We start from the raw sequence: 25,931 nt of genomic DNA, 5'->3' as shown, positions 1-25,931 counted from the left end.
TTTGAAAAGTGAGAAAGGCTGGAAAATCTCTCGAAAAGCAGCAAAAAGCTAAAAAACGAATTCTAAAAGCTGTTGGGCTAATTAAATACTTATTAATTTTTAACACTAATTTGGTAGGACGTAAAAGTGTGCTTTTGATGTTTTGGCAAAAAAATCACAACTTGATGTAGATGTGTTTTTTGATTGTTCCCTCTCTTGAGCTTAAGGTAGACTCATAATACTATTTTTAAAAAATATAATGAGCACCAAAAACCATTACATGTGATTACAAATTTCTCACAAATATATTGCAACACAGTTTTTCATAGGCAGTATTCAAATTTGAAACTTTATCTTACATGCTTGAAAATAAAAATGATTTCAATGATCGAACATTTTTTTACAAAGTGTTATAAGTATATATCACATCTAAGAGTTACAAAATCTTTGTTAAAAAATAATTTCGGCAACATGGATTTAGCAATTAACAAGAGTGCTTAGCCTAGTGGGTTGCATTGTAAGTCACATTTGATAAATAAGGATCTATATACTACACATAATAGCCAACAAAGTGTTATATCTTAATAATACTAAAATTCTATCATAGGGAAAAGTCACCACATCACAAGGAAGCCTACAACTAAAAATTTAAGTGTTCTTAATCAACTATCAAAACAGGTTGCGCATAAAATCTCGCTTTTATAGATTTGGATTATTCCATATAAAGTGCACCTGATTGGTCCCAAACACTGTGGCGCCCCTTTCGGTATTTCTTTATATTTCACAGTGAAATGATTACACGTTGCATCTGGGAGGCCTTCCCTGCAACTAAGCACGCAACCCCAATTCAGTGAGCCTTCGCAAGGCTTTCAAGCATAGAATACCATCACAGAAGTGCACTTAACCCATAGGCTCAATCCAAAGGCATTCTCTTTTCCGAGTGCAATTCCATTGGCTGTCCAGATGCAATCACACTGCACCCCAGCTGCACTCTCTTTGAGTGGTTTCTAGATGGCATTCACAAAGCTTTTCAAAGCTCCAAAATAAAATCAGCAAAGTACCCAACCAAAGAATGACTCATGTAGCATTGCCTGGGCACCTGTGAACCAAGAAAGAGGCGGCACATGTGACCAACCAATAGGTTATGGCAAAAAGAAATTGCAGCAGCAAAATCACAACTCACCAAGCCTTGCAAACTCGAACCAAGTACTCAATCGCCAAGAGGACATAGTAGCAAATGCCCAATTGCATTCTCAGCCAAAGAGGAGTACAACGGCGTGAAGAAAGAGCATTTAGAAGAGCCGACCAACAAGAATTCTTGTGAAAAATGTGAAAAGAAGTACTTCTGTCGCGAAGAGGTGGGGGTTCTTGGGCTCAAAAGAAGCGTGCTTTAGAGAGGAATGCATTGAGAAGGTTTTGGAGAAGTTTCATCGTTGGAAAGTCCTCCAAAACTGAGAAAAATCAGTCAACCACCGCCTGGGACCACTTGAAATTCAACAGAAAGCTGTAGCTTTGCAAGAAGAGAGGCTCAGGAGATTGTAGAAGCAAAAAGGTCCAGAAAAAGCCACTTTTGCAAATTCGACAAGCAAAAGAAGTGCTCAACTGTGCCTGTTCTACCAAACGTGCGGAGGGAAAAGCATATCACTGGGAAGGGGAGGCAGAGGGGAAGCCAAACGGAAGTCCAAGAATCCAAACGGGTGAGGAGTTATGAAGAAAAACGGAATTCAGCTGAAGGAGGCTGAACAACCAGTCCAAAATCTGAACAAAGGGAGAAGATGAGAGGGAAAATTACACATGTGAAGTTTAGAAGGTCCAGGAAGGTCTAGGAATGGCAAAGGAGCATGTAGAAGGCACTAGAGCCACTTGGAACTCTAGGGGGGCCATTGAAGGTACATGGTCCTCTAGGGGGCCCATAAAAAATGCCACGTCATCATTTCCCAACAACCACTCTTTTAATTCCTTGGAACGCCTTTGGGCCTAGGGATCAATTACGCTTATGTGCTAGGCACCATGCCGCGTTTAATTACACATTATTAAGCCCACACTTGGACTTTTAAAACCAAAGTTGTCACGGTCTTGTAGTACATTAAAGTACTTAGAATTTCATGCCCTCGTGACAGGATGTCATAGTAGCTAGTCCCTGCTATGTGTGATGGAGTTTATGATTTTCAATCTAATAAGTGACTTTCATAAGATTGAAACTGCACTATGTTGTGTTTTAGAGGATATGTTTTTGGATTCATCTAGGTATATGTCAAAGAATGTGCACAAGATCAAATTTTGCCTCACTGCTGTTAGCATTCACTAAAATTACATTTGAGGCTATAGATCACAACAAGTATGATTATCTAGCTCCAAGGCAATCTAAACATATGTGTTATGGTTATCTTTAGACTCAAGGACTTATAAACTCTAAAAACTATAATTCTAATTAAGAAGTAACCATTTAATCTAAAATCTATGAAAACAACTTGGAATTTCGGTGTGAGGCCGACCTTAAACTTTAGGTAGAACTCAAAAGTAATAGGTGATACGGCATGTTGATAACATAAGATTAGGTGGAGTGAGGAAGGAGATAGTCAAATGACTCATAACTTCACTGATGTGAAGCCCACAGCATGCACTAGCTTCCAACGTCTTGTCACTAGATATGACTAATATGAATCTATCACTATACTGAAGATGGTGTAATCAAGACCGTACTAAAGACGACGAAATAAATAAGTCATAGTGGAGATGACAAATCACATTGAAGGTGAATGAAGTCATGTTGAAGGTGACATAGACACACTGAAGATGCCAAAGGCTATATTGAAGATAGCACTGTAAATAATGTGGTCATGCTGAAGATGAATAGAGGTATACTAAAGAGAAATAGAGGAGAGGTATACTCATCTAAATGATCTTGGGGTCCCCGTGAGCTCCTGTTGAGCCGCCGCGCCTCCCCTTGGTTGCTCCGCTACCTCGCCCCGTCCGCCTCCCTCTGCTCCCCCTTTGTACGCCCTCGTCCGCTCTGTCCCTTGTCTGCTCCCGCCTCTCTTGCTTCCGTCGCCCCTTTAGCTCCCGCCTTCTTGCCCCGCCCGCCTTCCCTCCCGCTTTTGCCTCTTCTGTCCCCCTCCGCCTGTTGCGCTCCCACCAGCCCCGCCCGCTTCCGCCGCCTCCTTCTCCTCCTTCTCCACTTCCATCTCCGCCAACCTCGCCCACTCCCTCCACCTCCATCTCCGCCTCCTTTCCTCCACCTTCGTCCCCCCCGCCACCTCTGTCTCTTTCGCCCCCACGTCCTCTTCCTCTCCCTCGTCGGCTCCTCCCCTCTTTTCTCTCCTGTCATTTCCTCTTTTTCTCCCTCCTCGTCTTGTCGCCCTTCTTCTGCCCCCGCCTCCCGCCCTCCTTGCCCTCCTTCTTTCACTTCTATCCTTGCCCCCTCCTTCACCTTGCCTTGTTGCCGCCTCCCCCTCTGACGCTTCTCTTCCGCACCCTCCTTTTCTTCTTCCTCCCTGTAGTGGGAGCACTTGTGCTTGTTAAGGCGAAAGAAGAATCTTGGTGGTGACACTTGCACTGGTCAAAGGGGCTCCATGGCAGCACCCTCGGATCCCACAGCCGTTAAGGTTCTTCTTTCCCCCAGCTGACAAGCAATAGGTACAGTAGGCAGTTCAGTCCCTCCGGGACAAGGCGCTCGTGGGCAAAATTGTAGGCCTCACGCCTACATGGAGAGAGGTGGGAGAATGGATCCAGGCGAGCTTGGCATTAGAGGGAGACTACATTCAGGAGGTCAACATCCATGGACGAGGCGTTTTCCTCATCCAACTGAGCTCCCTTGACATTGTCTCGACACTTGTGGTGCAAAGCCCCATCCTCCTTGGCCCGCATTTTTGTCTACCTCTTTCCTTTGTATCATGGATTCACAGTGGAGGACATGGATACGACACATCATGTTTCGCGTTTTTCGGTCACACTCCGTTTTCCAGGACTCCCCAAGGAGAGTATCGTGCCATCCTCCCTTCCATTGGTTGGGCATTTGGCACAGTGCTAGAGTCCCCGCTAGAGTCAGCCGTCTTCGTTCTAGCAGATGATAGAGTTCCCAGGATCAGGCTGTTGGTTGAGAGCCCAGAGTCCCTCCCAGAGTTGATTCTTCTCGAGACCCTGGAAGGGGGCACACTTCGCCAGAGGGTGGAGATCTCCGGGTTACCAGGCCAATGTCTTCGATATAGGCAGATGGGTCACCTCGCCAGAGATTGCCCCCGTGGCCTCCCTCATGCGCCTCCCCTCCCCTCCTTTCCTCCCCTCTGCTGAGTAGGCAGAGTCAGCAGGCTCGAGTTCAGCGTCCTCTCAGGCAGGAGCAACAGGAGTCTCAAACCCCATGGGTTACCTTCTCAGAAGGGAACTGGACACAAGTAAAAAACCGGAGGTGTTCGATGCTATTTTGGGTAATCGAACGCTATTTTGTGTAACCAAATTACACTCATGATGGACGAGTGGATGGGACCATAGGGACTAGATCTTTGGTACATCCATGGCGCGGAGGTGAACTTTCAGTTGAGCTTCACGTGCGAGGAGTCGGTGTGTGGTTTGGCGATATGAGTTATCAGATTGTCGTTGGAGGCAAAGGTGGAGCAGGCACACTTCTGGCCCCTCTAGAAGTACGCGGAGCTGTTCGGGGTGGAAGCCTTCTTCATGATGAAGCGGGCACGGAAGATCGATATAGAGCCGGTATCCACCCTAGTACGACGATGCATAGACACTGACTACTCGTCCTTCAAACTCGCAGCAAAATCACACAAGACATTCTGTGTGTCACGAGATTGAGCGAGCTGTACTGTGGTGAAAGAGAAGCCTGCAGTCTTGTATTTTCCTCCCATAATGTCTGTCCCTCTACGGCAGCCTCCCTTAGGCGAGCATTCTCTTGCTCAAGAGCCTTGAGTTGAGCTGAAGGTACCTGCTTCTGCCAAATTTTCGAGACCTGTTTCTGCAGGCATTGCAGGGCATGTTGTAGTTTCACATTTTTTTTGCAATAGTAATAATGTTTGCATGGGCCTTGCCTGTGAGATCCTTCAGGTGATCGACCTGAGACCCTTATTTGCAAGTGGGACTTGGTCGGATTTTCTAATATGGTGTTTAGGATGAATTCAACTGTCAAGTAATGAGTTCATATTTGACCATGTGGCCAAATCTTAAACATATTGGGAAGTCTCAAACTATTTGAAAATTCCCAAATTCCCTAATATAGTGTTGCCTCCCATTTCAGGTTGCCATAGTCCATCTTCATTTCTTCGTGTGCCTCCTGCAACTAAGTTGCTATGCGTGATGGAGTTAATGGTTTTCAACCTTGTGAGTGACTATCATGAGATTGAAACTGCACTATGTTGTGTTTTTAGAGGATGAGTTTGGGAATGTTCTTGGATTCATCGAGGTATATGCTTCTGCCATATTAGCGGACATGCAAATTTCACCTTGTGAAGTTTTCGTCCAAGTTGCGGCTTGCTGGTATTGCGATAATTCTTTCTATCTTAAATGGTGCGTTGCCCTATCAGCTAGATTTAGATGCTCGTTTGGGAGAGACTAAAATGAAAACGTTCAGACTTCACAAGCAGGTGTAGCTTGAATGAAGAGATTTTGGACTACCTTTTGATTAGCCTTCTCCTTTAGTGCTAGCCTTCGAGTCTGCCCTTCATCTCCAGAGTGCCAACAGAAACTCAGTACGAAGACTTATATAAATGGATGCTCAAGTACGTGTGGGTGTGTGGATTTGTATGTGTGAGAGCATATTTTTATACTATGGTCTACACCCATTGTTGGGCACTGATGACGTGAGTGGGGATGTCATAGTAGCTAGTCCTTGCTATGCGTGATGGAGTTTATGGTTTTCAACCTTGTGAGTGACTATCATGAGATTGAAACTGCACTATGTTGTGTTTTTAGAGGACGAGTTTGGGAATGTTTCTAGACTCATCTAGGTATATATTTAGCCTTTACGTCTCAGTTGTGGTAAGATCTGCAACTGCAGATCAAATTGCCTTATCTACTACAACGAAGAAGAAAGGGCTCTGCTTCATCAAGTACATGTACGAAGATTGAGCCATCTGCACAACAACAAACAGAATCTAGACAAAGTATACACTTGCAAGTACCAGTGAGGGATTGCAATCTTCACACCTATTGTGTTGTGCTCACCCTGTGACCCTGTCATTCACAGATTCATTATTTAATGTAATCCTCAACCACCGGTGAGGGATTGCAATCTTCACACCTATTGTGTTGTGCTCGCCCTGTGACCCTGTCATTCACAGATCTTGCCATAGCACAAAAGACACCACGTGGTTTGGCTTACAAGTGTGCTCTTTGGCATTTAGGAAAAACACTCAAGAGGAAGGAAGTCAAAGGATGGGGGAGAAGCCACCTTATGGCTTCAGGCGTAAGTGTGCACAATGGAAACCCATCTAATCACATGTGGTGAATACTCTCACCTGATGGTTGCCCTAGGGTTAGTGGAGTGGTGGGTGCATGCTTGTATGAGGTGCGGCAAGGCCACTTACATAGAGTAATAGAATGGTGCCATTAGACACCAGTCCCCGTATCCACAATGGATTTATGTGGGATGTAGGTGGCCCTTTAGACCCAACGTACTTAGAATGGTCTAATGTACCATTGTAATAAACCATCTAAATACCCCAAGGGTGAATTAATGAACTAATCCATAGTCCATCATAGTAGCTATGCGTGATGCAGTTTGTGGTTTTCAACCTTGTGACTGTCACGAGATTGCAACTGCATGTGTTATGTTTTCAAAATATAAATATGGGTGCATATATGTGTGTGTGTGCGTGTGTGTGTGAATGTTGCATGGTCTGTTCTCTCGTGGCTTAAGCGGGCTGCTCAAGCTAGGCAGTGCAATGTGTTTGCAAGGAAAATATCTCCTCAAGCAATCCTTCTGCACAAGATTTTGAGATGGAAATGCAGACCTGAAAACAAAAGGATTTCGGCTTGACATGTGGTACACTCCTGATTTTCTGGTAGGAGTCAATACAACTGATGGCGTGCAAGGTCCCAGGGTGAGTTGTCCCTGCATGTGTGGTACTGTGTTCGTGACATGCTTGTTTGGCACTTTTTGCTTTGCACCATCTGTGGGGCAGCAATGTTGCAGTTCATTGCCTATGTGGCGCGTCCATGACTCATGTGTTGCTGCTAGTATTTAAAAGCATCCAACTGACAAGGTTGTTGTAGAGTGAATCATCTTGCAGTAAATTCTATTTTGTCCATGCAGATTAGAGCACACAAAATTGGGCTATGCATATACTAATTTACTGAGTTCAACAGTGCAAGTAGCCCCAGTACATCCCAGTGAAAACGACACTCATGAAACACGTTGGGCCTGTGATCAGGCCCTAAACATCTTAAGAGAGATCCCACATGTAGGAAAGTTTTGGTAATGAAGATTTAGGTACCCCCTCGAAGAGAGCCAAATTTCAACGTCGAGAGAGAATAGAATTCCCAAAGTATGATGGAGCAAGAGAGGCGGGTAAAATCCTCAATTGGATTCGCCATTTTGAGCTATATTTTGCCCATCAAGATAAGACCGGCCACTCTGAGACTTGCAGGGTATCATGCACACTGACCCACAGGAGATTCTTGACATGACCATCGGTTTTTACAGTCAGCTCTTTCAGACGGAGAAGATGACCCCAGCTAGTCTTATGGCCCGAGAGCTGGTTTGGGATCACTTTCCGACAGTAGTCTCACAGGACTTATGCAGTAGACTTGAGGAACCTTTCACAGATGAGGAGGTTTGGGAAGTCCTCAAGGCTCTCCCTCAGTCCATGAGCAGGGGGTGGATTTGTTTGATCTCGAAAGGAGGAGATAGGTCAGATATCCGACAGTGGAGGCCGATCACTCTGCTTGATACCGCATACAAGATCGTCGCCAAGGTCTTGAGTTTGCGGTTACGGCCCCATCTTACCGACATCATCCATGACACATAGATTGGGTTTGTCCAGGAGCGTAGCATTTTGGACAACATCTTCACGTTCTAGGAGGCAGTGGATTGGTCCAGGCAGGAGTCACAGCTATTGACCGTCCTTCTCTTGGACTTCGAGAAGGCCTACGACAGGGTGGAGTGGTCTTTCCTGGAGGGCACTATGAGGAGATTAGGTTTCTCAGACAGATGGGTTAGAGGAGTTTCAACGCTATATGCAGGGAGATCTAGTCAGATGCTTATCGGAGGACACACAGGCGAGGCCTTTCCTCTCTCTCGCTCAGTTCGCGAGGGTTGCCTACTAGCTCTCTTTCTCTTCTTGTTTGTAGCGGAGGCTCTGGGCTACTATTTGAGATCACAGGTGACAGGTCTCACAGGGTTGAGGCTTCCAATTAGATAGGAGGAAGAGCTCCTTGACTTGGAGTTTGCAGATGACACAGCCTTGTATGTTGAGGGCACCACAGCGAGTCTAGAGAGAGTAAGAGGGCCTTGGCTATCTACTATGAGGCCTCGGGGGGGTCGGATCAACTAGACGAAATCCATAGGCTTCTTCACGGGCTTTGAGGACACATGAGATCCGAGAGTGGGGGAGTGACTTTGGCTTCAGATGGATACCGTCGGGCCAGACAGCGAGATACCTCGGATGTCAGGTGGGTATTGACATCACAGCAGAGCAACAGATTGCCTCGGTCCTTGAGAGTGTTCGGCGCAAGCTTCTCTATTGGAGCTTGGCCAAACTTTCCCTAGCAGGTCGTGCCTTAGTGGCAAACCATGTTTTTCTTGCCACGGCCTGGTATATTGCCTCCTGCTGGTGCTTTCACAGAGGATTCATTGGGCAGCTCCGACGGTTGGTACGGAACTTCCTCTGGACAGGCAGACAGTGATCATGCCGTAGGCACTGGGAGGCTTGGGTATCATTGATCTAGAGATGCAGAGCAGGGCTCTTTTGGGCAAGTTGGTGGTTCGTGGCCTCACCCCAGGTTCAGAGCCTTGGAAGCTCCTCTTACAGCGAGGGCTTGTGAGGAACACTCCATGCACTGGGGGACAATGGCAGCCTTCACATAGGTGGATCTTCTCAGAGGCCCCCCTTACGGGGAAGGGCTCCCCTCTGATGAGGAGTCTTCACAGGGTTTGGCAGAGACTGGCAGGGGGTCTTATCCGTGCTCCGTCCAGATGCAGAGAGGAGTTCGAGCGCCGGTCCCTTATGTGGCATCCAGAGGTCAGAGATTAGAAGGGACGTATGCTCGGACAGCGGACTCACATTGGTTGGGTACTGTGGGACAGTGGTCCAATAGGGTCTTTCGGTCGTTGGAGCAGACTACCTATGGAGACAGAGGCGAGGCTTGACGCCCTAACACATCTGCGAGGGGTAGGGTATCGGATGGGCGAGATTGACCTAGCCATTCCTAAGTCCTGGTGGGAAGGACTTCACGTTTGGAGAGACAATAGATGGTTGGGGCAGTTTTCTTGTAGTGGTGTTCCCTTGAGGATGTTGATGCAGCGTGGCAGCACGCACTCCGGCTTTTTCCGTGTAGGATCTGGAGGCCTACTTCAGCCACTCACTGAGAGTGACCTTGAGATGGATGGGAGCCTTGATGGGATTCACTGGTAGATGATCAGAGTGGTGGGATGTTTGGGGTAAGGAGTGGCACATTGACCCTCCTAGTATCTCAGAGCAGGACACCTCTAGATGGCGACTTTGGCTGTGGGAGGGTAGACCCTTGAGGGAGGTCCAGTGGGATTCAAGGGAGTGGTTTTGGCTCGGCCTAGCTGAGACGGTGGATGAGGTGCCCTTCTTTTCCTTCACTACACGGATTGGCAGGAGGCTTCAAATGGACTCGTCAAGGTGAACCCCCTCGAGAGAGAGAGACATTGGGTGACCTAGAGAGTGCCCCGGGATGTGTGCTTCAGGTTTTGGACGCGGTTGTGGTCCACCTTGCGGTCGAGGAAGATCTCATACTTCTTTTGGCTGGCAGCCCACGGAGGCTTGCCCATTGGCCCGTGGTTGGAGCAGATGCGAGTAGAGGGGCAGTGCCATTGTTGCTCTGATGGTGCCCTGGTGACTATCCCGCATTGCCTATGGAGCTGTCGTAGTGCAGCAAGGATCTGGATGAGAGCCCTTAGGATCATGACACGTATGCAGAGTTTTCACAGAGACTACACCTGGGGGATGGTGGCTTGGTTGACAGAGGGAGGACATGCGTTTCAGATTGATGAGATCTCACCAGTCTACCGGATATAGGGTTAGAGCATCTAGAGGATTGCACTCCACGAGGCGGTCCCCCCTGACAGCCTAGCTCCTACTTCTAGGGAGGACTGTGTTTTGGGAGGTGGTAGCCAGCATCACGGCTTGGAACATTTGGGTGGCTCGTTGCAGTCTTGTGATGGGAGAGCACCCGGTTCCACCCTCGGCTACCTTAGTTGCCATTTGGCAGGATATTATCTGCACTCTACGATCCACCTGGGAGTGTGGGACTCCAGGATCCAGGGCGACTATTGAGAGGCATGCTCATTTCTGCAAGGCTTGGCCTGCAGGTGTTTTCTGCATCTTCACTCCACGAGGAATTCGCTGGCTGTATAGTCCCCCCACTTGGCTGTTAGCCCCAGTTCCAGAGTTTCCCTAGGTAGTGAGCTGGGTTTCTCTTGAACAGGCCGGTTTCTTTCTTTCAGCCTTGTCTGGTTTTTTCCATACTCAGCACCTTAGGGGCTGCTGTCTTGTATGAAATCTTTCAAGCATTAATAGAAGGTTCCTTTATTTGAAAATAAAAATAAAAAAAATAGAGGAGAGGTATACTAAAGATAGCATACATGGTGATCAATCATGACAAGAGCTTTCAACTGAGAATAACGGTGCGCACAAGACCTATAGAAGATAACCTGGTCATGCTGAAGATGAATAGAGCTATACTAAAGATAGCTTACATGGTGACAACCATGACGAGCTTTCAACTGAGAATAACAGTGCGCACAAGATCTATAGAAGATAACCGGCCGGCGGGTGAAGTCCTGTCACAGGAATTCACACATGTGGTCAGGTAAATCAAAAGTACAGAGGTTACAAGTGTTGACACCAAAATATGCAGTGGAAAATATTATAACTGTAAGACCTACAATGTTCCAAAGATCTTACTCTATGTGTGCACACAAGCATACCTTAATACCTACAATGTTACAAAGATCTTACTCAATGTGTGCACACAAGCATGAATTTGCTAATGTACAGATCTGCAGATATACAAACAGATATGCAACCAAAGAAAGTGTAAATTTGTCCAGGAATACGACCAATAGCTGATTACAAAAGGTACCTCCTGCACCATGTGGACAGAGGGTACAAAATGTACCTTACCACACCTGCACCATATGGACAGCAGGGGTTGCTCCACTGATGCTGCCCTATCTGCTGCTCCTGCTGTGTGCCACTTCTTCAGTGGCTTTGGAAGAAGCCTTTAACATTCTTGCTCAGCTTGTGTTATGCTTCCTTGAATAAGTTTTACACAGTGCAAGAGCTGTTGGGAATGCCTTTAGAGAGGACTCAGCCCCCCTAACCCCCTTGATGAGGTTGCAGGTTGCCCCCCCCCTGGCGGACCGGGTCTGTCCAGGGGCTGACTGAGTCTCTGGGGGGGGACCAACCTGTATTGGCAACCAGCTGCCCCTCCTGGTCGACCATTACCATATTTTGGGCCTATAAAAAGTCTCCACTCCCAGCGTTATTTGCTGGCTTTAGTTTAGCCATGGGCCCTTTCATTGGGCTCATGAGCAGCCCAAAGATGCGTAGCTCTATGGTTTTTTGTGGAATGTGCAGCCCTAACTGAGGGGTCCAATCAAAACCAAGAAGGATTTTGATCTGCTGCCCATGTGGCAGCCACTGTGCTGCTATGGAACCCTCTCTCTTTCCCCCTTCATACCTACAGTTTTCACTTCCTGTCGCACTTCTTGTGGGGGATTCCATTAGGAGTTGACCCTACCATTCCAAGGTATCACCCAAGCAAGTGGAGAAAGAGGAAGTAAGTAGGGGTGACGTTGGGCAGGGTTTTTCCTGATTTTGTTCACAAGTTTCAATTGATCCCAGATTCGCAGCTGGCTTTTTTGGATTTAAAAGCTTAGCCAAATTACTGTTTTTCCTTGATCCTCATCCTGTGCGAATTTTCTGCATCTTTATAAATGTTTGTGTGGGGTGGGGTGGCCTGAGGAGGTTCCAGTTTTGTTTTTAATAAATAAAAGTGACCTAACAATGTTTGATTTCAAGCCTCTTACAACATACATTCCATTTGTTACTCAATTACAACTAGTTATATCTACAACCTTTCACCTCCTTCCATCAGAGGACAGAAGTCGTTTTACAAATGTCTTTAGTTATTGTCCTCAGTCAAACATATAGAGACTTTGCTTTGGGTGATTTGCGTTTGCTATGACTCTGATTTTCTATGTTGTGAATTCTACTAATGCTGTATGGCTTGAATTATCATTATCTGCAATCTGCCTAAACTTTTACCTTTGAACCTCTATGTTGGTGTGTAAACACACTATGAACTTTTATGTAATGCACAGCAAACACTTATTGTTGACGTCAAATTAGAGCAGCCTTTCATATTTATTGCATTTCATGAAGTTGAAGGGGCCTTGGATTCCATGTGTGCAGGTGGGTGCTTAAGTGTGAAGCTTGCAGGAATGTTACTTCAGAGGTTGGACGCATTTTTTGTCCCAAGTGTGGTAATGGGGGAACTTTGCATAAGGTATCAGTTACAATTGGACCCAATGGTGTAGTCCACACGGGGACCCGAAAGCGCACGAATATTCGTGGCACCAAGGTTTGGACCGATGCACGTCTCTTTTCAACCACCTCGTTACTGCTTGATTTCTTAGAAGGATGCCTCTATTCTATTATGCCCATTGCGTTTGCTCGATGCATCTTCATGTGTGGCCTGTCTTAGCAGCTTCCTCCCTAGTGTGCCTTCTCCCCTTGGATGCTTTCTCCTTCTTGTTGATTATCTCGGTCTTTCCCAATCCTTCTCGTTGTTTTCTTGTTTGGGTTTTTTCCTCCCTCCCATTTAGTCTGCAATCCTGACCCATTCTCTTCCCTTAAGGTTCAAGGGCCTCTTTGTTGCTTTCTAATTTCCTTTGCCTTCCCTTCTTGTTCTTTTCTCTTCTTTCTAAGGTCAAAGGCATTGCGTGAATGCTTCATATTATCTGTAGAACTTGGGGTGGCAGGCTTGTTGAAAACCATTCATTCGCTTTTACATACCCCAAGCACAAGTAGGCAGAATCCCATTCAAGGGAGCTCGTTTTGGAAGTGATTCTAGGCAATGATGGAAAGATGGCTCTCCCTGCTGTTGCTTCCCTTGATAGCTCCTTCCTCCTCCCTACCCCTGCTCATCTCCCTTCCTCGACTCCATCTCCATCTCTACCCCTGCCCATCTCCCTTCCTCGACTCCATCTCCATCTCCATCTCCCCCCCCCCAAAAAACCCCGCGGTGGTGTTGCAAGTTCCCTCCACCCCCTCCACATTCGCCTCTCCTCCGCCTGATTGCTTGTTGCTTCCGCTTTTGCATGAGGTGCGGGCTCCTCTCACACCTTTTTCGTGCAGCCATTGTAGCTGTTGCTGTGGTAGCTGCAGGTGTTTTTGCCGGCTTGCTGAGGTGCTTGGTCGCCGGACTTGGACTCCCCCTTCTAGTTGATTGAACAAATCTCGCTAGCGACCTGAACTTGTAGGGTTTGAAGCATGAAGTTTCTCTCTGTTTCGGGTTCCTACTTCTTGTAGAGACCCCCCCCCCAACACCCTGCTCTTTCATATCTCCCCTTACTTTCTTTTTTCCTGTCTTCCTTTCCCTTTTCTTTTCTTGCCTCTTCCTCCTTCCTCCTAGCAAGACACATTGGTACTGAGGAACACAATCTTGGTGGTGAACACTTTTTGGATTGGCAAGAGGCTCTCATGGCAGCTCCTTGGGCTCCCCAAGCCACATTGGTGGGTATCATCATTGCCCTCACACACACTTTAAACCAGGTTTGTGATTGGATACAGGCGAGTTCGACAAAAGGGCGTGAATTTAGGGGTGTTTTTCTTCTCCAATTGAGCTCCTCCGACGTCACTTGTGAAGCAAAGCTTGATTTTACTGGTCCTGCATGTGGTGTTCTTCATACCTTGGTACCATTGCTTCACAGTCAATGATATGGATTTGACGCACCATGTGCCATGTCTTGTGACACATTTTCCCCTTGAGTCCCCAAAGGAGTATCGTCTCATTCTATCTTCAATCAAAGTGTTTTGGTACAATGCTATAGTCCTTGTTTCTCGGTTCTAGTAGACGACTTGGTTTTTGGTTGGGCTACGGTGATAGTAGAGTACCCAACATCCTTACCAGAGGAGATCCTCCTTGAGGCCTTGGATGGGGTTAGTTTTGTCGAAGGTTTGAGGTTTCAGGATTACCGAGGCAATGTCTCCAGTGCAAATAGATGGGACACTTCGCATGAGGCTGCCCTGGCAATACGAGTCGAGTCACCACTCAACCGCAACCTTGCTCAAGGTGGCAGTGGGAAGATTGTGCAGACAGACTGTCTCGTACAAATAGATAGCAGCACAAGATACAATGTGGGTTGAGCCTTCCGAGGGGGCTTTGATCTGAGTGGACAAAAGGAAACCATTCAATAGAGCTACGAAGAATCATAGTTAGGGCACGCCAAGAGCAGCATGCGAGTATGAGACCCTCACAAGCTCCTTAGACACAAGAGGAGCAGGGACAAGCAGGGCACGAGGGGTGATCGCAGACATGGGAGGACAAGGTTTCTTTCAATCTCTCGGTAGATCCTCTTCAGGCAGCATCCCAAGGCCTTTGACTGGCTTACGAGTGTACAGGCTCAAGAGAAGTGCCCCTTCCCAAGTCTCTCACTTCCGTCATTCGGTCCCCTCTCTCTCTTGCATCTGGATCCTCTGCCCCCTCTGCTCTCACATTCTTTCACCCCCTCTCCTTCGCTTCTTCTCCACCTTCGGCCCGCCCTTCTCCAGCAGTTCTTTTAGATATCCGGCCTTCGCTCAGTAGAGACATAGCTACAACGCTTGCACAATGAGAGGGGCGAGACACGTTCAGACCTTAGGAGATTCAAGAGATGACCACTGCATTCTATCGACATGTGCTCCAATTTGAGGAGTTGCCACGTCAGGTTCTTGGATCTCGAGAGTCAGGTTGGGGCCCCATCTTAAACATCATTCACGACACTTAGATAGGTTTTGTTCAAGAACACAGTATCGTGGACAATATTTTCACCGTTGGGATGCAGTGCACAACTTTTTGTAGACCAGATCGGATGGCACGTAGGAACACTAGAGCCAGGTAGATGGTGATCTTGCCCCAACAAAGGGAGGACTTGGATCCAGAGATATAGAGCAGAACTCTTTTGGGTGAGCTGGTAGTGTGAGGTCTCACCTCAGGCTTTAGTCTTGAAACTCTTGCTTTGCGAGGGCTTCTTAGCAGCATCTCTTGCACAAGAGGTCAATGGCACTGGTCTCATCGGTTCGAGGCCCCCCTCATTGGGAAGTGCTCATTGTTGATGAGAGTCTACGGAGTCAGGCAAAATTGTTTGGGGGACACATTCGGGCCAGCCCTCAATGTCGCGAGGAGTATGAGCGTCAGTCCTTTCTTTTGAATTCAAAGGTTCAGGATTAGAAGGGCTTCGTGCTAGCGCAGCGGATGCACAGTGGTTGCTGTGGGACAGTGGACTAGCTAGATCTTCTGAGCATGGAGTTTGTCTCCCTATTGAAGAATGGTGCTGTCTCCCCACCGGCATGTGTTTAAGCCCTCTCTCACTTGAGGGAGGTAGGCTTGCGGATGCTAGAGATAGACTCCACCATCCCTCAGCTTGGAGAGTTGGTTTGCATGGAGCCTCAACTCCCTTGTGTTGGTATGGATAATTCTCCAGGATTGGGGTGCACCATGCTCTTGAGGTTTAATATTTGCATTGAGCCCTTAGATCCTTTCATTCCAGGCACACTAGAGTGGTGTTGGGATGTCTTCAACTAGAGATAGATGGAGACCTAGAGTTGGATGGGTCGTGGACTTGCTTGAATGACACATGATTAGATTAGTGGGCCGCTTGGCCAAAGGATTGGACCATCGACTTCAAGCCGAGACGGGTTGCGGTGGTGCGCCTTTAGTTGTGGGAGGGCCGGCCCCTTTTGTGAGGTGTAGTGGGATCCGAGTGAGTGGTTTTGGCCTTCTAGAGTAGGGCACTCAGATAGGTGTGTTGAGGCGCCCTTCTCGTACAGCATAAGCATTTTTTGTTGCCTTTTAGTTGGAGATGGCTGCTTGGACGCCTTCGTGGTTGGATCGAGCAGCATGTGTCTCAAGAGGTCATCTCTAGATTTCGGTCTTGATTATGGACCAGCTCCCCGGCCACGAAAGATTACATATGTCTTCTGTATGGTTGCCGATGGGGGATTTCCCATCAGCCCATGGCTGGAGCAGATACGTGTTGATGGGAAGTGCCATGGATGCACGGGTAGTGAACTTGAGACGATCTCGCTTTGTCTATGGAGCTGCCCTGCAACACATAGGGTTTGGCAGGGGGCCCTCTAGATTATGGCTAGACACTAAGGATGCAGCTGGGCTTCAGTTGGGGCCCTCCAGATTATGGCTAGACACTAAGGATGCAGCTGGACTTCACTTGGGGCATGGCACCTTGGCTGAAAGAGGGGGGGTTCATGCGTTCTCCATTGACACGGTCACACCAGCTTACAAGATCCAGGGACGGAGGGTCTTCCAGATCAAGGTACATTACGCAACGACTCCTTCCTGTTTCTTCACTTGATACAGTATTTTGGAGACGGTGTCCAGCATCACTGCTTGGGACATTTGGGTCGCCCGTTGCAGCTTGGTGTGGGACGCCACTTGACAGCCACCCTCGTTGCCATTTGGCACGATATGATCTGCACTCTGCATGCTATATGGGAGTGTGAGATGCCAGGATTTTGGGTGACGCTGAGACACGGGCGCGTATCTGCAAGGCTTGGCCTGTCTATGTCTTCAAGGAGGGAGGCATTTGCTGGATGTATAGCCCCCCACCCTGGTTGTGGCCCCTATTTCAGAGATCCTGTAGGCAGGCAGCTGAGTTCTCTAAAAGCAGGCTGGTTGACATCAAGTGTTTTTCTCCTTTTGTTTCTTCCACAATCAGTGCCCAGACTGTATGGTTGGTTTTTCAAGCATTAATAGAAAGTTCTTCTCTATTAAAAAAAGAAGTGATTTTAGGCTTAGCCTAGTCATTAGCTTTGTTGATATCATGATCTCAGATAAAGGGTGTTTTTATACAGTTGGTCTCTTTAGGTGATGATGTATGGATGCCTGATACGAGCCTCAGTGAGGATTTTACAAAAGGCTTGTATATCTAGTACAGTGGGGACAATGATTTTCTATGAATCATGAGGAATATGGAGATATCAACTACCATTTGTACCCCTCTTGTTAGGGACTTTGTATTGTCCATATAAGGCTATCGTTTTTACTTAGGGAGCTTTTTGGCATAGCCTTGGAGGTTGTATGACATTGCCTCAATGTGCAGAGAGGATCAAGGTCTATTGTTGTGACCTCATGATATCCCTTTTGCTAGAGAGATTGGATGGTAGTGCCCTTATTATTGATTGGAGGAGGCGTAGGTTATTGGTAACAAGCTCATCACACATACCCCTAGCAATTCTTCAGCTTCTATCCTACCAATTGCCCTAGAACCATTGATGTGTGTGTGTGTGTGTGTGTGTGTATTGGGAAGGGGGGGGAAGAGCAGGAGAGAGAGGGAAGCAGGGAGCAAGAGTGAGATCTGTTTACTCATGTCTCAACTTTGCAGCTCTCTGCCAGTGCCTAAAGACGAAGAGGTGGTATTTGAAACTTAATGTTGAGAGAGGATCAACTCCCTCACAAACTGCAGCATCCTAAAAAGAAAAAAGTTATATATATATGTATGTATGTATGTACATACACACACACACACACACACACATATATACATACATATATACATATATATATACACATTTGTAGGCCATCCTCTGGTGGTTCTAGTGATGCCCTATAGGCCATGGTATGAGCCTTGTAGGCATAAATAAAGACACTTATAGTGTTAGTGTCTTTTAGGCCACATAGGACACTTAGTCCTATGTGACACCTAGGACACTTAGTCCTAGGTCTAGGTACTTGTAACTTGTAATCCTTTGTTTTTGGTTTACGTGACGGCTAACTCATTGCTTCTTTAGCTAACCTGTACTTTCTCTCTCCTAAGCGATCCTACAGTGGTATCAGAACCACGTTTAGATTAATCTCCTGCACCCAGACTCGTATCAGCTCCCTTCAGCTTCACTGACCCTTCAGCTCCGTACAGTCGTACGGTACAGCTCCGTACCTGTTTTGTGTATTTCGTACTATCAACGCCTTCGTACAAGGCTCTCGTATCTTTGTGTTTTTCGTACTATCGACGTACAGCCGTACTGCGTGGTACCTACGTCGTCGTACAGCTTGCACACTAGACGTACGAACACCTCGTTGCCGTATAGCCTGCACACCAGACATCCGTAATGTCATGTACAGATACCTGCGCCGCAGTACACTGCATTACGTACATTGCACCTATGCACTTCCGTCGTACTTGATCTGTACATCGTGCATATTCCGTACTGCTTCTCCGTACAGTCACGTGTGCACGCACCAGGCTACCGTACAGTTCCGTACAGATGTCGTACTCAGTCCCGTACAGCTATTGTACACTGTTTCGTACAAGCACCGTATTGACATCCGTACAATTCTACTTGATCCGGAATTTGGTCAACAAAAATTTTGGGGCTTTTGCGTTGGAAGCTTAATTTCAACTGAGTAGTAACTCATACTTTTGAGATTGGGATAGTAACTCATACTTATGCATTTTCAAGCCTTGAGGCTATACATTGAGTCACTCTTGCAGGACATTGAGTCACTTTTGCAGGACATTGAGTCAAATCTTCATACATTGGGTCACATTTGCAAAAATTCCAGCAAAATTTGGGGCTTTTCTGTATTTGCCCCTTTTTTGGCCTATTTGCCCTCAATAAATTTGGGGCTTTTGCCAGATTTGCTGTTTTTGTAGTGAACATTGCCTGTCACAGTCACATTTGGGTCAGAAATTTGCAGATATTTGCTGTCATTTTTGGACAGCCAGCTTTTTTTGTAGTGATAGCCTTGAGGCTTTTGGGTTTTCAGGTCTTTTTCAGGGTATCACATTTGCTATGGCTGGGAACAATCAAGATTTATTTGGAGTTCTTCGTGAAGATGATAAGTTGGATGGCACCAACTATCCGATGTGGTCTTATCTCATGAAACATATTCTTGTTGCAAAGCATTTGTGGAATATTGTTTCTGGGGCTGATCTGAGGCCAGCCAATGCTACAATGGTTGCCTCTATTGCTGGTCGTTCTGCAGGGGGTACTCCTCTTGATGCCTCTTCCTCTAGCACTCCTGCTGTTGCTCTTCCAACTCAAGAACAGTCAAGATGGGATGCAAGAGATGCAAATGCACATTCATGTATTGCTTTATCATGCAAGAGAATCATTATTTCACACATTTGGTCTTGCATGACAGCAAAGGATGCTTGGGATAAATTGGCTTCTCTCTATCAAATTCGCAATGAAGCTCGTGTTGCATATTTGAGAAGGCAATTACAGGAAGTCAGTATGAATGAAGGCGACTGTATGGATGCATACCTAACAAAGGTCAAGGACCTCATGGAACAGCTTGCCAACATTGATGAGGTGGTGCCAAATTCACAGCTTGTCAGTACTACATTGAATGGACTGCCAGATACATATCAAGGGTTTGCAACAACCCTTCGATTAGTGGCCATGGATAATCTAGACCACTATTCTTTTGATCGGCTAGTGACTTTGCTTTTGCAGGAAGAGCAAAGTAGAGCTAATAGACAAGCCATTATTCCTAATGATGCATTTGCTTCACAGTAGACAGGAAGAGGCAAGGCTTCCAAGCCTATGGGCAAGCCAAAATCTGTGCATAGCAGCTGCAATTCCTCCCATGCATCTAAAAATATAGGAGATAAGCCAAAGAAGAAAAGATGCAACTATTGTCGCAAGCCTGGACATGACATTTCAGAATGCAAGAAGTGCATTGCTTCGGAGAAAAAGAAAGCAGGATTGACAGATAATGCCTCACATGCTATTGAATCCCATGAGCCAGAAGATGCTTCACATGCACATGCTCTTCAGGATGATTGGGCATGGGCTGTCCATTGCTCATTTGATCCCTCCAAAGCTGATGCATTCTTTACTGCTAATGATGCTCAGTCCTGGTTCTTTGATAGTGGTGCTTCCAAGCATGTCACTTCTTGCAAACAGGTGTTTCATTCTTTAGCTGATGCACCTCGAGGGGGGATTGTCACATGTGCTAATAATGCTTCATATGCTGTAAAAGGAATTGGAGATGTGCAGCTCACATCCATTTCAAGCCATCCAGTTACTCTGACAAATGTTCTTTTTGTGCCTAGAATTGAAGTCAACTTGATTTCAATTTCAACAATTCCCACTTCAGGTTTCAGAGTTATTTTTGATGGCTACAGATGCCTAGTTTATGATCTTCGTGATGACAATGCCATAGTTCTCACTGGCACTTTGCAAAAAGGGCTTTATCACCTTGATCATCATTCAGCTGCACTTTCTATTGAAGCATTGGCTATTTCAGATTCACAGCTTGCTGAAACTCATCTCTGGCATGAGAGAATGGGCCATCTCAATTATAGAGCTCTTGCAAAGCTACATTCACAGCAGATGGCAAATGATGTACCTCAGACTCACACAGTTTCCAAATGTGTGTGAGGGCTGTCTTTTGGGTAAGATGCATCGATTTCCTTTTTAAAAGAATTGTCCAAAACTCTCACAAAGGAAATTGCAGCTAGTGCACAGTGATGTCTGTGGCCCAATGAGGGGGTACAAGTATTTCATGACTCTCATTGATGATTTCACAAGATATTGCTGGATATATCCTTTAAAACTTGACATCATCATCATTGGCAAGTGCACCAACTTGACATCAAGACTGCTTTTCTTCATGGGGATCTGCAAGAAGAAGTCTATGTCACACAACCTCCTGGCTTTGAGGTTGTTAATTCTGAAAATAAGGTATGCTGGCTTAGAAAAGCCCTTTTTGGTTTGAAGCAGGCACCCAGGGCATGGTATGCCAAAATTCATGCACATTTACTATCCCTTGGTTTTCAGAATAGTTTCTCAGAACCCACTCTTTATGTCTACGGGAGTGGATCTGATTTTTTAATGCTGATTTTATATGTGGATGATATGCTCATCACGGGCCCAGATACTCAGAAAATTGCAGCTTTCAAGGCTGATTTGCAGCAGATTTTTGACATGTCAGACATGGGACAGCTTTATTATTATTTGGGCATTCAGTTTGCTCATGTTGAGGGGGGTATCATGATGTCTCAGTCCAAGTATATTGGACAGCTCCTTGATCGTTTTCAGTTTGAGGATTGCAAGCCAATCTCTACTACGGTGGACCTTGGCTTCAAATTCTCAACTCATGATGGGAGCCCACCATGCGATATCACTCTTTATCAGCAGGCTGTTGGTTGCCTTATTTATTTATGTCACACCAGACCTGACTTGCAGTATGCAGTATCTCAGCTTAGCAGATTCATGCACATGCCCAGTTCAAAGCATTGGCAGGCAGTGAAGAGAGTCTTCAGATATCTCAAAGGCACTCAGGATTTAGCCCTCTTCTATGGTGATCAGGGTTCACTTACCATGCATGCTTACAGGGATAGTGACTGGGCAGGATGTTTTGACACCAGAGTGTCACATACTGGCAATTGTTTTTTGCTTGGCAATTCATGTATCTCTTGGCTCAGCAAGAAGCAACCAACAGTTGCCACATCTAGCTGTGAGGCTGAGTATAAGGTAGCTTTCACCGCTACAGTAGAGTGTGTTTGGCTTCGACAGTTACTTACAGATCTTGGTATTCGCCAGACATCCTTCACTATTGTCTACACTGACAGCCAGAGTGCTTTGGCCATTGCGCGTAACCCAGTGTTTCATGCGCATACCAAGCATATTGAAGTTCACTATCATTATGTTCGGGAGCGGTTGTCAGTAGGAGACATAGAGTTGTCCTATCTTCCCACAGAGGACAACATTGCAGATATGTTTACAAAGGCACTTCTTCGTCCCAAGTTCGAAGTCTTTCGACAGGCTTTACACTAAGTTCCCTTTGTTACATGATCTGACATCCCTTGTACATTCATAGGTGGCTATATCCTTTTGGATGAACATGTGCCACCATGACCAGAAAATACCAGGTATTCTGAGACGTTTCCAGAGTACTTCAATCCATCCCATGGAGGGGGGTTTGTAGGCCATTCTCTGGTGGTTCTAGTGATGCCCTATAGGCCATGGTATGAGCCTTGTAGGCATAAATAAAGACACTTATTGTGTTAGTGTCTTTTAAGCCACATAGGACACTTAGTCCTATGTGACACCTAGGACACTTAGTCCTAGGTCTAGGTACTTGTACCTTGTAATCCTTTGTTTTTGGTTTATCCAAGATTTGACGTGACGGCTAACTCATCGCTTCTATAGCTACTTGCACTCTCTCTCTCCTAAGCGATCCTACAACATTATATATATATATATATATATATATATATATATGTATGTATGTATGTATGTATGTATGTATTATGTAAGTTAGGGTTAGTTTAAGGGGGTTTGCAAGGTGATGAGGGGGTGGGTGAGGGGCATTGGGGTGCACAGAGAGAGAGATGCTCACCCACATTTAAACCTTGCAGTACTCTCTGCCGATGCCTAAAGGAGGACGTAGGTTATTGGTAACAAGCTCATCACACATACCCCTAGCAATTCTTTTGCTTCTATCCTACCAATTGCCCTAGAACCATTGATGTGTGTGTGTGTGTGTGTGTGTGTGTGTATTGGGAGGGGGGGACGGATGAGCAGGAGAGAGAGGGAAGCAGGGAGCAAGAGTGAGATCTGTTTACTCATGTTTCAACTTTGCAGCTCTCTGCCAGTGCTTAAAGACGAAGAAGTGTTGAGAGAGGATCAACTCCCTCACAAACTGCAGCATCCTAAAAAGAAAAAAGTTATATATGTATGTATGTATGTATGCGTATATATATATGTGTGTATATAGAGATATATATATATATATATATACATATATATATATATACACATATATATACACATTATATATATATATATATATATATGCATGCATGCATGTATGTATGTATGTATTATGTAAGTTAGGGTTAGTTTAAGGCGGTTTGCAAGGTGATGAGAGGGGGCAGGTGAGGGGCATTAGGGTGCACAGAGAGAGAGAGAGAGAGAGAGAGAGAGAGAGAGAGAGATGCTGACTCACATTTAAACCTTGCAGTACTCACTGCCGATGCCTAAAGGAGGACGGAGAGGTGCTATTGAAAACCCAGTTTTGAGAGAGGACCAGCTCCCTCACAAACTGCTGCATCCCAAGAAGAAAAAAGTTTCACTTTCAGTAAGTTCCAAACTCAACTTCTTATGTTCCTCACCATCCTTTGTTGATATTTGGTGGTTATTGGGGGTTTTCTTTATTCTGTGGCTGCAGTCTCAGGAAGTTTTCACAGGTTCCGAATCTTTTACAAAGAAAAGTGGGAACAAAGGACAGATGGGGCCTCCTATACGAGAAGCTCTTGCCATTTTCAGTGGGAAGCGAAACCCAAATGATCGCCGTTTCAAATAGATACATCGAAATCCACTTTCAAAGTTATGTCTTGCATTGTGAAGCAGTTTCCAGCCTCTCCCGCAGCAAGGGATTGTTAGATAGCGCTTCACCGTGTTTGAGTCAGCCTCCTCACCTCGAACTGAATCATTAAGACAAGGCTTTTCCCTGATCATACTTCAAAAAGTGCAGGTGTTCTCTTGTTATATCAGTGCTCTTTTCAAATTTAAGGCCATTGGTTTTCCACGTTCTTTGTTTTTGAGATAAAGTCCGCCTTTATTTCCAACATGATATCAAATAGTTAGGTTTTTGTTAATCCTTGCATGCGAGATTTCAGCTGATAGCATGCATCATGGGTATTTGAAGATCCAAATCTCAAGTCTGTTGAGGATTGAACTCCCAATATGCCATGCTTTGTGGTTGGTTTAGTTTCTGTTTATGCTGTGTGTTCGTGGGTGGGAACCATTATGGAGACGCGCACGACTTGTAGCAATGCCAAATCTGAGCTACTTTATGTAGGATATTGCATCCATGTAGTACCTAGTTTGGTCCATGATCCAGCTTAAATTGGCTTGGACACATGTACCTTGTCCATTCAACTTCTTGAGGAATAATTTTTGATAACTTACGATGTTTTTATAGCCTTAAAAAAGGAACATAATAGATGGTGCATGTTTTGATGTGATTATTTTTGTTTTATGAAAAGGTTCTAGTTGGTTAAGGGGAATTATATGCAATATTCTTTCAAGTCAATTGTGTATCTTAATCGAGTATTTAACTTGAAGCTTGTAAAAGGGGAGTCTTATAAAAATGGGCTTTCTAGAAGGTATCATTTAGGTGGCTTTCATGTTCAGGATGGGATGTTCTAATGTGGATCTTCTTGTCTAGTTTAGTGGTAGGGTGTATAGCAACAAGTAGAAAGAAAGGGGAGCCTTCGCCTTGACTTTGTTTGTTACTAGGCTATATGTGTGTAGTAGGGGCACAATATGGTGTGTGCCTTGTTGACATATTGTGTGTAATTGTGTTGTACTTCTTTATACAGAATCCAAAATGAGGAACCTCGAAGTGCCTTCACAAACCCCTTGCTGCAAGGATTTGTAATGATGATCAGTACTAGGGTATACTAAAAGGATAAAATGGCATGTTTTTGTAGCAAGAAAGCACGGACAACCATACATAAAGATGCTACTCTTTCTTTTTTTCATAAGAATGAAGTTCAAGGGATTGAATGGAGGTACATTGTTGAAATGAGAGTAGAAAGTACTATTTAATTAAGTAGTAACATTTTCTCATAGTACAATTAAGCTTGGATTTTAAAAATCAATGGTTGGATTTTTTGGCTTGTTAATATGCCAACACCTCTTGTGATTGCTTGGAGTAATTGTGAAATTGTGAAGATTGCATGGGGTTAGGGTAGGTCTTTTATGTCTTGCAACGTGGAAACTCCGCAATTGTCACAGCATAACACGTGAAACACATGCGATGATATCCTCTTTCAAAACCTCGCCACTTTCTATCATTACCTTTGCAATCCTTTCTTTGAATTCCTTAATTTTGATCTCCATCTCACAATCTTTTCATCACGATGACATGGACGTGCATGGCTTATTGTGTTGCCTTGTTGCACTGGATCACTTTGCCCAACATCCTCAAGGACAAAGCCTACATTAGTTTTGGTGTTTTCTTGGTGTCCTACTTTTCGTATTGATGAATTTCTTTACCATGAATTTTCAGTTTGTCTTGTGTTTCGTGGTCTTTTCAAGTGGTTGCGTTCAGCACTTGATATATTGGTGCTCTCATTAGGTAATGTCACCTTTGACTAGGACAATGGAGGCACTGAGTGGATGTGTAGTTGCCTAATAGAGAAATTCAGAACTAGTTAGATTTGGGTCATTTCCCAATATATGCATCCATTGCGAAAAGATGGCCACCTTGCCAAAAATTGCCTTGATAAGGTTCTCTCTCTTTTAATGAATAAGAGGACACCTTGGATTCTAAGTAGGCAGGTTTACGAGGGTAAGCGGGTTGTGTGTGTATGTCCAATGCTATTAAAAGCATAGTTGTATGAGAGAGTTGATAAAGTGCAATTGTAGACTTCGTTGAAATAATTGTTGAAATAATTAATGAGACTTGTAAAGAAGCTCTATAAACTCAAGCTAAATAAGTTATTTCTAAATGCATCACTATATATATATGTGTGAAAACTTTTGGGGTGGAAAAAAGGTGTTATTGTATCATCACTA

The 25,931-nt window shown here is 45.4% G+C and overlaps 1 protein-coding gene across 1 annotated transcript in view; it reads left to right on the top strand.

Moving 5' to 3' along the window:
* Positions 1–23,728, top strand: part of LOC147905002 (RNA-binding NOB1-like protein) — a 29,647-nt gene extending 5,919 nt beyond the window's left edge. The window contains exons 3-5 of the mRNA XM_087396366.1: positions 12,588–12,756; positions 23,368–23,484; positions 23,575–23,728. Coding sequence (XP_087252492.1) covers positions 12,588–12,756; positions 23,368–23,484; positions 23,575–23,709 — 421 coding nt within the window. The 3' untranslated portion in view covers positions 23,710–23,728. The remainder of the gene's footprint in view (positions 1–12,587; positions 12,757–23,367; positions 23,485–23,574) is intronic.
* Positions 23,729–25,931: the final 2,203 nt, after the last annotated feature.

This window comes from Dipteris shenzhenensis, chromosome 2, assembly GCF_047967505.1.
Source record: "Dipteris shenzhenensis isolate YYH24624 ecotype China chromosome 2, Dip_SZ_1.0, whole genome shotgun sequence".
Taxonomy (NCBI): Eukaryota; Viridiplantae; Streptophyta; class Polypodiopsida; order Gleicheniales; family Dipteridaceae; genus Dipteris; species Dipteris shenzhenensis.
This window is presented reverse-complemented; position numbering and strand designations above follow the sequence as displayed.